Source organism: Carassius auratus, unplaced genomic scaffold, assembly GCF_003368295.1.
Source record: "Carassius auratus strain Wakin unplaced genomic scaffold, ASM336829v1 scaf_tig00215808, whole genome shotgun sequence".
In the NCBI taxonomy this organism is placed as follows: domain Eukaryota; kingdom Metazoa; phylum Chordata; class Actinopteri; order Cypriniformes; family Cyprinidae; genus Carassius; species Carassius auratus.
Genome location: NW_020528251.1, coordinates 1,237,687 through 1,249,304, shown reverse-complemented (window position 1 = coordinate 1,249,304; position 11,618 = coordinate 1,237,687). Strand labels below are relative to the sequence as shown.

Sequence of the window (11,618 nt, the reverse complement as noted above, 5' to 3'; positions counted from 1 at the left end):
TTACCATATAAATCTTGTGTTTTGAGACCTTTTCTACTGTTATAGCGCCACCTATGGTCTGATCTCCATGAAACTTTGCATGCTTGTTAAGAGTCATCTGTTACATGATTTCACTGAGTTTCATAAAGTATTGAGTTTTCGTTAAGGTTTTATAGGCTTTGGGGTATGTTTGGCCACACCCCTTTTTCTAAATAACCCCTTTACAGCTGACCAAAGGACAAAATTCAACATTTTTTTAATAATTATTGATCTAGAGAGTCCACAGAATATTACTGCAGTGGTTTGGTTCCGATCGGACAAAAAACCTAGGACTAGTTCGCAAAAGTAGGTTTTTAACATATTTGTGAATAACAATTGAATGATTTGATTGACAGCAATGGTTCTTGAGGCAAAGTTGTGCATTATGAGGAGATCTATCAAATGATATGCATACTGTGTTGATATGTGAAACACCACGTGATTACAGAGCCATAAAACTCGTTAGCGCCAACTAGTGGCCGATTTCTTTCAAAATTCTTACAGACCTTAAGGTTCATGAGTCGAACGTACCCAGTGAGTTTCGTTCCGATCAACATCCGTTAACCCTTTCAAATAGGTGCTTAAAATTGTTTGGCCAATGGCGGCCATGTTTTTTGAGATATGCAAATGTCCTCATATGTACTTGTGCCCCTTCAGACCGAGACATTGCATACCAATTTTCAAGTCGATCGAGGCAACAGTTGCCTAGTTATAGCCATTTATGTGTTTTTTCTATCTTATAGCGCCCCCAAGTGGCAGAGATGCGCAATATTTTTGATTTGACCAAAGATTGAGCTTATACATATGTATACCGAGTTTGGTGAAGATATCTCATTCCGTTCAAGAGTTATAGTTAAAATAGCATTTGGCTAACGTTAGCATAGACGCTTTTTGGTGTACTGTTTCGCGTAAGAATTGAAATTTCAACCTTTTTTTGATAATTATTGATATTGAGTGTCCAGGGAATATTTATGAAGTGGTTTGGTTCTGATTGGTTGAAAATCCTAGGACTAGTTCGCAAAAGTAGGTTTCGGATTTAGCTCGATTTTGCGAGAAAACGGTGCGTCGTAGACCCCAAAAAGGCGCCGTGCACTTTTGTTCGGGCTAACCCAAGGATTGCAACAATGCCATGTTTTTGAGTCTATGGCTAACGGTTTACACTTTACGGCCAAAATTGTCCAAAATTTTTGTTTTTTGCGCTGTAGCGCCCCCGTTAGGCCGATTGGGCCGGTTCTTTGTATCTGAGTAGCGAGCAAGACTACTACCATCTGACCAAGTTTCAGCTCTCTAGGCCTTACGGTTTGGGCTGCACGTTCAGTTTTAAGGCGGAAGAATAATAATAATAATAATAATTAAAGCTGCAAGCAGCATTTACGGGGTTCAAGCATTTAAGGCATCTGAGGTGGTCTGAGCCAAGCTGGATGCATGGATGACAGTTAAACACATCCAAAATGGAGAACAGGCTAACAGACAGACACACACACTGAAATTCACTGATTAAACTAATATGTTAATACTCTATAAGCATATGCACACACACACACACACACACACACACACATATACATGCACAAACATGTTGTTGCAGATATAGGTATCTGAAATAAGTGATAGGTGACAATAAACTTATTGCAAGTCTTCTCTTTTTAAGAGTTTAGATGTCATTTTCAGGTTAAACTGTAATCATAATGTGGAAAAATTGTAAAAACTGATACATCTGTATGAACCAAATGGAAAACATCAATTCAATGAGATTTAAAATGTTATAACAGTTAATTTATTAATGTTTTGCTTGAATTCATGAAAACAGTACTGTTTAACTTAACTGAATGAGCCCATTAGTGGTCTTCCGCTGCCATCTAGAGGTTATAAATTGCATTTACTCAAACAACAGTGTTTTTAAACATAACTGTTATAGTGTTATTTTTTTTGCCCAATCTCTCTTAAATTTTGCATGCTTGTTAAGAATGAAATTATGCATTATTTTACACAGTTTTGATAATTTGTGGGCTTTCTGTTTGTATTAATAGGCCTTTGTGTACACTATGCAAATAACATATTATAAAATCAGTGGTTTATAGTTGTCCAAATGCAATTGTTCAACGTTTTTGATAATTATTGACCTTCAGAGTCTACAGAATTGTACTTCAGTGGTTTTATTGATTTTCAGCTTAAAGCCTTGGAATACTTTGCCAAAGTAACTTTTTAAAATAATCTTGAATATTTAATTAACAGATTTATTGACAAAATTGGTCCCAGAGGCAAAGTTTTTCAGAATGAGGAGATCTATCATATGATATGAAGATTTAGTGTTTTTGAGTGAATATATGAGCATTTTCAAACAATTTGAGGCCATTTACCATATAAATCTTGTCTTTTGAGACCTTTTCTACTGTTATAGCGCCACCTATAGTCCGATCTCCATGAAACTTTGCATGCTTGTTAAGAGTCACCTTTTACATGATTTCACCAATTTTCATAAAGTTTAGAGTTTTCGTTTACGTTTTATAGGCTTTGGGGTATGTTTGGCCACACCCCTTTTCTTAATTACCCCTTTACAGCTAACCAAAGTACAAAATTCAACATTTTTTTGATAATTATTGATCTAGAGAGTTCAAAGAATATTACTGCAGTAGTTTGGTTCTGATCAGACAAAAAACCTAGGACTAGTTCGCAAAAGTAGCTTTTTAACATATTTGTGAATAACAATTGAACGATTTGATTGACAGCAATGGTTCTTGAGACGAAGTTGTGCATTATGAGGAGATCTATCATATGATATTAAGATCTAGTGTTTGTTTGAATGTATGAACATGTCCTACAAATTGTGATCATTTTCTATTGAAAATGTGTGTTTTTGAGGCTTTTTCAACTGTTATAGCGCCATCTATGGTCCGATCTCCATGAAACATTGCATGCTTGTTAAGAGTCACCTGTTACATGTTTTCACCAAGTTTCATAAAGTTTTGAGTTTTCCTTTAGGTTTTATAGGCTTTGGGGTATGTTTGGCCACACCCCTTTTCTTAATTACCCCTTTAACGCTAACCAAAGTACAAAATTCAACATTTTTTTGATAATTATTGATCTAGAGAGTCCACAGATTATTACTGCAGTGGTTTGGTTCCGATCGGACAAAAAACCTAGGACTAGTTCGCAAAAGTAGGTTTTTAACATATTTGTGAATAATTAATGAACGATTTGATTGACAGCAATGGTTCTTGAGGCAAAGTTGTGCATTATGAGGAGATCTATCAAATGATATGGATATTGTGTTGATATGTGAAACACCACGTGATTACAAAGCCATAAAACTCGTTAGCGCCAACTAGTGTCCGATTTCTTTCAAAATTCTTACAGACCTTAAGGTTCATGAGTCGAACGTACCCAGTGAGTTTCGTTCCGATCAACATCCGTTAACCCTTTCAAATAGGTGCTTAAAATTGTTTGGCCAATGGCGGCCATGTTTTTTGAGATATGCAAATGTCCTCATAGGTACTTGTGCCCCTTCAGACCAAGACACTGCATACCAATTTTCAAGTCGATCGAGCCAACGGTTGCCTAGTTATAGACATCTATGTGTTTTTTCTATCTTATTGCGCCCCCAAGTGGCAGAGATGCGCAATTTTTTTTATTTGACCAAAGATTGAGCTCATACATATGTGTACCATGTTTGGTGAAGATATCTCATTTCATTAATGAGTTATAGCCTGTTGCGTAAAATTGGTCCTCGACTTTCGAATGTTTTGGCATCCCATTACGACAGTGAGTCGAAATTTCTACTTTTTTTTGATAATTATTGATATTCACTGGACAGAGAACATTTCTGCAGTGGTTTGGTTCAGATTGGGTGAAAAACCTAGGACTAGTTCGCAAAAGTAGGTTTTGGACATACGTCAAATTTGCGAAAAAACGAGGCCTCCTAGACCCAAAATCAGAGTGACCGTTTATAATTTCGCATGACCCACGGATTCCAGAAATGTTAAATTTTTGGCTCTATCACAAGCGGTTTAGGAGCTATTAGCAAAAACGCATTTTTGATCACTGTAGCGCCCCCCACTGGCCGATTGGGCCGGATCTTTGCGCCTGAGTAGCGAGCAAGACTACTACCTTTTGACCAAGTTTCAGCTCTCTAGGCCTTACGGTTTGGGCTGCCCGTTCAGTTTTAAGGCGGAAAAATAATAATAATAATAATAAAAATCCTAACAATTACAATAGGGTTTCAGCACTGCGTGCTTGAACCCCTAATAATAATAATAAAAATCCTAACAAATACAATAGGGTTTCAGCACTGCGTGCTTGAACCCCTAATAAAAATCCTAACAATTACAATAGGGTTTCAGCACTGCGTGCTTGAACCCCTAAATATTAAACTGTCACTATGATTCCACTAATCGAGCTCGCTGATTGGTTTAAGAATAAACCACCAATTTATATTTTTGGTGCATATGCTACAGAACAACAAATTCAAACATCCATAAATGGCTGTCAACATGTTCCCTCCTGACTGCTTGCTCCGCTGACTTGTCTACCTGCTGCCGAGCTCTGTCTGGATCTGGTTCTCCCGTTTTGCTGAGCAGTGCCAGCCCGAGTTATTTTCTTTTTGCCAGTTCATTCTAGGGCTGTGCAATTAATAGCATCATATAATCACGATATGAGCGTGCGCGATTTCTAAATCGCTTTATAGCTTTGGAAAATGCATTTATAACTGTAAAACATATCTGTGTGTGTCAAAATTGATTAAAATCGAAATCGCAAAATTGATCAAAGAAATCGCACAGCCCTAGTTCATTCAATAAATACAGTTAACAATATAGCTTCTGAGTACTAAGTTATTATCTCAACAATAGCGGGGTCAGTTAATTTTTTTTTTGCAGTGGGCTGCGCAAACACACGTGTTTGGTTGTGTGGGCTGTGAGTTGAAAAAGCTTGGAAACCACTGCTTTATCAGCAACAACACTGGATATTGAAAAAAATGGTGGATGGAAACAATGAATTTAATAATGCACATAAATTAAACTTAATTTGTGTTTATTTATTCTTTAGTTGAAGACATGAAAATTAACTATAAAGGAAACATGTTTACTTGACAATGAAGTCATAAATGTGCATCAAAGTGCCTCAAGTCATGTGGTTAATGTGGCCTGGAAATACTGGTTTTCTTAAATTTAGATTTTTAGTGTAAATTAAAGCTTTGATTCTATTCTATTTGTCTGGGAAATCTGTCTGATACACTAGCCGTGCAGACATGACACATTTCACCTTTAAGTATCCATCTCCAACCTCGTTGCTTTCCATCACCCGACTCACTACCGAAAACTCGAATCGCTTCTCATTCCACTGACACTCGGAGTAATGTACGTGTGTGTTGTGTATTTCTTATTGATGGACTTACAGTCAGCCACCTGCATCCCCCAGCACACAGGAGGCCATCCAGGGCATGCTGTCCATGGCTAACCTGCAGTCATCAGACTCTCTCCTGCAAACGTCCTGGAGCAATAGCCAAACAAAGAACAACTCGCACAGCAGCACAGCCAGCAAGAAGCCGAGCAGCGTGACCGGAGCAATGGCAAGCAACAGCAAGCGGCCGGCCAAACGCTTACCCAAGAAGACGCAAAAGAGCAGCAGTGTGGACAGTTTGGACATGTTCGATGATGACCAGGACCACATGGACGCTTGCTTTAAGGATTCTGATTATGGTAAGTTCTTCAAAGGGATTCTTTTTACTGTGCTTAAGTGGTAGTTCACGCAAAATTGACTTTCTCCTGATGAACATATTCGAAAAACGTCTCGGGTGTTTTTGTTGTCCATACAATTAAGTGGTGTAATGTTGTTTGGACCCCAACATTTAGAGGAAATGAAGTCATGCAGGTTTGGAATGACATGAGGGTGAGTAAATGATGACATTTTAATTTTTTGGCTGAACTATCCCCTTAAGAACCCATTTGGAGAACAGATTGCAATTCTCTCGTACCTTCATCTTGGATAGCTTGTTTGCACTATTATCAAGACCAATTAGTTCCTCTGAGACAATTTGTCAAGGATGTTTCATGATCATTTGGAATTGCCCAGGTGCTCTTAGAGCAAAGCCAAACAGTGTAAATCTGCTCTATCAACGTTCTGATTAGAGTTTAATTTTGACTTAAGGGTTTTCATTCACGGCAAAGTGACATGCGTTTTTACTCTCAGCTAGAACTTTTCAAGCTCTCCTTTCTGAGTCTCTTTTATAGCTTTTGTGAACCCCTTCCAAGAACAGCAAGACCATTAGTAGCCTGTTAATAATCCATTAGCATGAGTTTTAAACTGTTGTTTTAAATGCTTTTTGATCTGATACCCTAATTAGTCATTACTAGCACGCACATTCCCATTTGGACTCACACTAAGAGAGAGTTTTATCAAACACACGAGCATTCCTCCTTTCTGTAAACATTTTTTTCTTTGTCTTGATAATTTAATTGTTGGAAATTGCGTGTTCCTGAGTAGTTGAGTTCAAAGAAGCTAGGTGCATGCAGGCCAAGGCAGGGCAAGGAACAGCTGCCGTGCATCTGGTGTCACGCTAACATCCTGTCCAATGAGAAAACACTTAAAACTGTAGTTTATGGAGTGCAAAAAAAGGGTGGTTTCTTATATACAAGCTATGTGTTTAAAATGAATGTTTTTTCGACATTGCACATTTACATTGCTTTCTTTAGCGACGTTAAACCATACTTGTGGCATTCCAAAAAGAGAATACATTGCAAAATTAATGAAAATGGTGGCTTCTATAGAATTAGCTAACTTTTACTTTTTGTAATGCATGCATTTTTATTTATTTTTTTATAGAGATAATATTGTTAAATTATTGTTTACAATTTATTGAAGTATTGTTGTTGTTATGATTATTTAGAATTTATTACTCTTGATTTTATAATGAATATAGCCTTGAATTTTATAGCAAGACCAAACTGTATTAATGCAAATGTTTGAAAGCAGTTTTTATTTTTTTAAAGGTCAAGCCTTGTACACACCGGGGCCGATTATCGTGCACAGTTATCACGCACGGTTATCCCTGACGTTTTTCAACGCGTATTTTGTATACATACCCAAACGATTTTTGATGGCAATGAGCCGAGTGAACATGCAAATTCCCTCCCTTTCATTAGATGGCGCTTAATAAAAAACAGAAATACAATGGTACACATCGAATCCTATTTGATCTGCAATTCCTCTCCAAAACAACTCCATCTTTTCGGGATTTTTGTAGTCCCTGTTGTGTTCAGACACCAATGAGACCAGCAGCTCTAAATTCATCTTGCCTCGATGCATCTTCTTGGTCTATTTACTTCCTCTTCCTCATTAGGTATCAAGTGTGCTCGGCCAGACCGTTTTGTGCTTGAGTGCCACCAAGTCGTGTTTTACTTTAACTTTTAGCAGCTTCAGGCACTGAACAAAAGCACCAGTCTCAGACCAGTTTTTAACATGGTGCATCAAACCAAAAAAACGCGCCTGAGGCTTTTAAAGAAAAATAACGCTTTTACGCCTCACGTTTTGCGCGTCGGTGTTCACTCTTACATTGGTGCCCTTTGTTTAGTCAGAAGGCGTTTAACGTCTGCGATAATCATGGGCGATATTCGTCCCGGTGTGAACAAGCCTATAGATGCTGATATGGTGATAATTATGTTTCTCCCCCCATCCCCCCAGTTTATCCGTCTCTGGAATCTGAGGAAGACAGCCCCATTTTCAAATCAAGATCCAAAAAAAGGAAAAATACAGATGACACTCCATATAGTCCTACAGGTAGTGCAAAGTCTACAGTTTCAGATGGGAATCTGACTATAAAAATGTAATCACATGGGATTATATTCATACTGTTGCAGCACGAGTTGGGCCTACTGTACCACGACAGGAGAGACCAGCTCGGGAGGGGGCACGTGTGGCATCCATAGAGACAGGATTGGCAGCTGCGGCAGCTAAATTGTCTCATCAGGTTAAAACTTTGTTCTTCAGTTTATTCAGTGCAATAACTGATATTTACCAGGGCATTTAATCTGTCAGTATAGAGTCATTTTAAGACTGTCTGCACCTATTATTAGTATTCCCGTGAATTTACAGAAAACATTTATTTTTCTATTTTTAAATGCAATTGACAATTAATTTAATTACAATTTTGTGAATGCTGTATCTGCATTGTACCATGGCATTCATTTACAGTGGGGTCCAAATAGTTGAGACCACATTGTGAATATATTGTTGTATGATTTTGAAAAATTAGATTATGATTTTGTTGATGTGAACTCCTTTGAGCACAAGATGTTTTTTGGATCATGCTGGAATACATGATCATCAGGTTTTATGCAGCTTGAGTGTCATAAAAAAAATGTGGATACTTCTATGCAGCTTGAGTCAGTAAAATAAATTCTGAATCCTTTCTAATAGCTTCCATTTCTATAGAAACGGCTGTAAGACTGATTTAGCTAATGACCCCTACTAACCAGTTCTTGCTACAGGAGGAGCAGAAGATCAAGAAGAAGAAAAAGAGTACCAAAAAGAAGCCCATGGCTGTAGAGGAGCCTCACAAACTCTCTCAGGACAGCAGCTCTCCAGAACCTACCCCGGACTCTGAGACAAACCAGGGTGACCATGAATACAGCACTGGAACGAGCAAGACCGCCGGCAGCTCGCAACCCATGGCCCCCGGAGTCTTCCTCAGCCAGAGACGGCCTTCATCATCATCGTCATCTCAGAACACCTTATCTGTCCCGCCAGCCAAAGTCGAACGTGGGAACTCGACGGACTCCAAAGGTGATTTTGGCCAAAACATAAGTAGGACTATTTTTTTGTTTTTTTGATGAGTATTAATGTTTAAAGGTTTCTTTGTTGCGCTGGCCAGTATAAGAGTTGCAGTTTCTGGATCTTTATTGACACAGCTGTGGCTTAATAATGCATTGCCGTGATCAGAGTTGCAATGTTGTTGTTGCATATGCTAACCATTTCGCTTTGTCTTCCCCACAGCGAAGCGGCTAAAGAAAGGAATGGCAACGGCCAAACAGAGACTTGGAAAAATCTTAAAGATTCATCGTAACGGCAAGCTCCTGCTGTAACGTGGACAATGGGCGACTCGGGCGTTCTCCTGATGTTTATGGACCCGAGGACTGATTCCTCCCTCCCTCCCTCCCTCCCTCGATGAGCTGGGATGAGAGCATAAGGACAGAAACAGACGGGAATGCGAACAGGATCCCACAAGTTTTCAATTTCTAAGAAGAACATAGCTCAGATAGGTTTTTGCCTTTTCTTTTACTTTATAATTTTCAGATATTAAAAATGTACAGAATACCTGCTATTAATATTTTGTAAGAAGAATTTGTCTTGTTTTACTACGGCTCTCAGTTTATCAGGGGTTGCTAATATATTCTAAGATACAGTAAATAGCAGTCATTCCAAGATAAAGAAAGTATCCCCTGCATGTATTCCGTTTGCATGCATTGTTTTGAGGAGGGGGAAGGGTTGGTGGAAGGGTGCAAACAAGAAATTCATTACTGCTTTTTGGATGTGGCTTATCATTGTCTTTTTTTTGTTTTTTAACAAGTATACTGAAGACATGACGAATTTCACAACTGGCGGGTGATTTTATGTTCCCTCATTTGGAATTTACTTTGCTTAATTCTGCATTTTTTTATACGCATTACCTACACAGGACAAAAGTACTTTTCTGTTTGCTAAGCACTATCACAGATAATATTTATTGACCTAATATAATTGTAGATGTCATAGGTAGTTTGAAGCCAGGAGGCACTTGCAAATCTTCAGTGAAGCACAAATATGAACTCAATTTTTAGTAGTTTTGTATATCTTAACAGCTATTATAAAATGACAGCTTTTAATTTTTTTTATATATTTTTTTTTTGTTCGGGAAAAACTGTCTATTTCAACAAATCATGCAATTAAACATGCATATCGATAAACCACATTTTCACTAAATTTTCCCCTGTTGGTCTAGAAAATCAGTGTATCACATGAAAAAAAAAGTCATGCTAAACTTTGACTGAATTGTTAGCACATCTTTTAAAATGTTATTTATATATTTTTATTGTTTTTAGACATTGATACTACAATCAGTTTTATGTCATGCTGTTTTTTTTATTTTTATTTTTTATTGTTTGACAATGTAGCTCTTATTACGGTTCTATTTTATGATACAAAACACTCGCCAAACATAATGCATCACTACATGAAAGAGATCTCAAGCACTGATGATAAGCCTCATCCTTGACATTTCACTACATGGGGATACTTTCTCTCTTCTGTTTGTTTCACAGGCAGCACCAATTACCCTAGAATGAAATATGCATTTGCTTCACAGTACAGTATGTAGAATGTAGCCTGTATATAGCTTTTTAAATGACTACTTTTTGTATCCTTTTTTCCTTAATACTTCATTATACATTTTTACTAGTTTTTGCTAATTACAGACAAAAATATATATATATAAAGATATAGAAGTAACCATCACCTTTTAACATTTTTTACACAATAGCTGAACTTTTTTTAACCATCGTTATGTTTTCATTTCATTCTGTTACATTAGACAAAAGGTGTTGCCTGGAGAACAAAGTAAACAGTGTAACATTTATTCTCATATGGCCTTACATGCAGAAAAACAAGTGTATTATTATTCATTTATGACGGGGGAGAAGAAGAAAAAAAAAAATCACAGTTTCTACAACCAGCTTGGCATTTGAGCTAAAATACCCCTGATGTATTTTAAAGTTATTTTACTAGCACCTTGTGAAGTGTTTTCTGTGTCAGTGATGTAAGTTTGTAGCCTTTTATACTTGTATAATTCTTAAGAGGTTTTGTTTGAAATATTTTATCAGTCTGTGAGCCCCTTAGGACACTTCTATCATTAACTTCGGGCAATATATTTTTTTTTTTTTGTCTTTGCAAAACCACGTCTTTATTGTTTTCATCAAATCAAGTGCAACCGCTCATCAATATGAAATGTTACATTATTATTAAGCAGCTATTTTAAAGATCCATACCATCATGCCACGAGTTTTATTTTGGTAATAGAGCATATACATTCTTAACAAGGTTTACTGTGCTCATTATTTGCAGTGTTTTAGTTAGCAATGTAAATCTTGTATCCACCTTTCCGAATCGAAACACTCAGAATCTTTGTCAATGGAACTATTTCAGGTTTTTATTTGTACAAAATGTGTGTTGCTTTGTTGTGGTTTATTTTTATATGTTCAAACTATTAAATGCATCCACTGTTTCAAGGCAGTGAATGATACTTTTGTAGTAGTGCACCGTTTTTCAGACTCATAAAGATAATTTTTTTTTTTTTTTTGTATTAAATGTCATATGTCTCTGTTTATTTTTAACCTTTTTATATTAGGGTTTATTGTCCCATGCGTAATTTGTTTTTCTAAATGAAGTCGCTCATTATGTATTTAAGTCTGTTCCCATGCCATAACGGCACACAAAAGTCAGTTTTGGGAACATGTTCTTCCACCATTCATGTGGAATGGCAGGGCTACACACGTTCTCTGGAACATGCCGTGGTAATTACTTCTAAATGGGCTCATGCTACTGTACCACTCAGGTCTGATGCCCTGGAGAAA

General features: G+C 37.2%; 1 protein-coding gene across 1 annotated transcript; it reads left to right on the top strand.

Annotated features, from left to right (window-relative positions):
* Positions 1–4,879: 4,879 nt before the first annotated feature.
* LOC113095901 (lysine-specific demethylase phf2-like) lies at positions 4,880–11,287 on the top strand. Its single transcript, XM_026261224.1, has 5 exons — positions 4,880–5,714; positions 7,696–7,791; positions 7,872–7,981; positions 8,502–8,796; positions 9,007–11,287. The coding sequence occupies exons 1-5, from the start codon at positions 5,456–5,458 to the stop codon at positions 9,093–9,095; spliced, it is 849 nt and encodes a 282-aa protein (XP_026117009.1). The 5' UTR covers positions 4,880–5,455; the 3' UTR covers positions 9,096–11,287.
* Positions 11,288–11,618: the final 331 nt, after the last annotated feature.

What these genes read in the sequence shown, in the direction of transcription:
- LOC113095901 (XM_026261224.1), top strand. Translation starts at nt 5,456, where the DNA reads ATGCTGTCCATGGCTAACCTGCAGTCATCAGACTCTCTCCTGCAAACG. An exon ending in CTTTAAGGATTCTGATTATG is followed by an intron (nt 5,715 to 7,695) that starts GTAAGTTCTTCA and finishes CCATCCCCCCAG; the next exon opens with TTTATCCGTCTCTGGAATCT. An exon ending in GAACTCGACGGACTCCAAAG is followed by an intron (nt 8,797 to 9,006) that starts GTGATTTTGGCC and finishes TCTTCCCCACAG; the next exon opens with CGAAGCGGCTAAAGAAAGGA.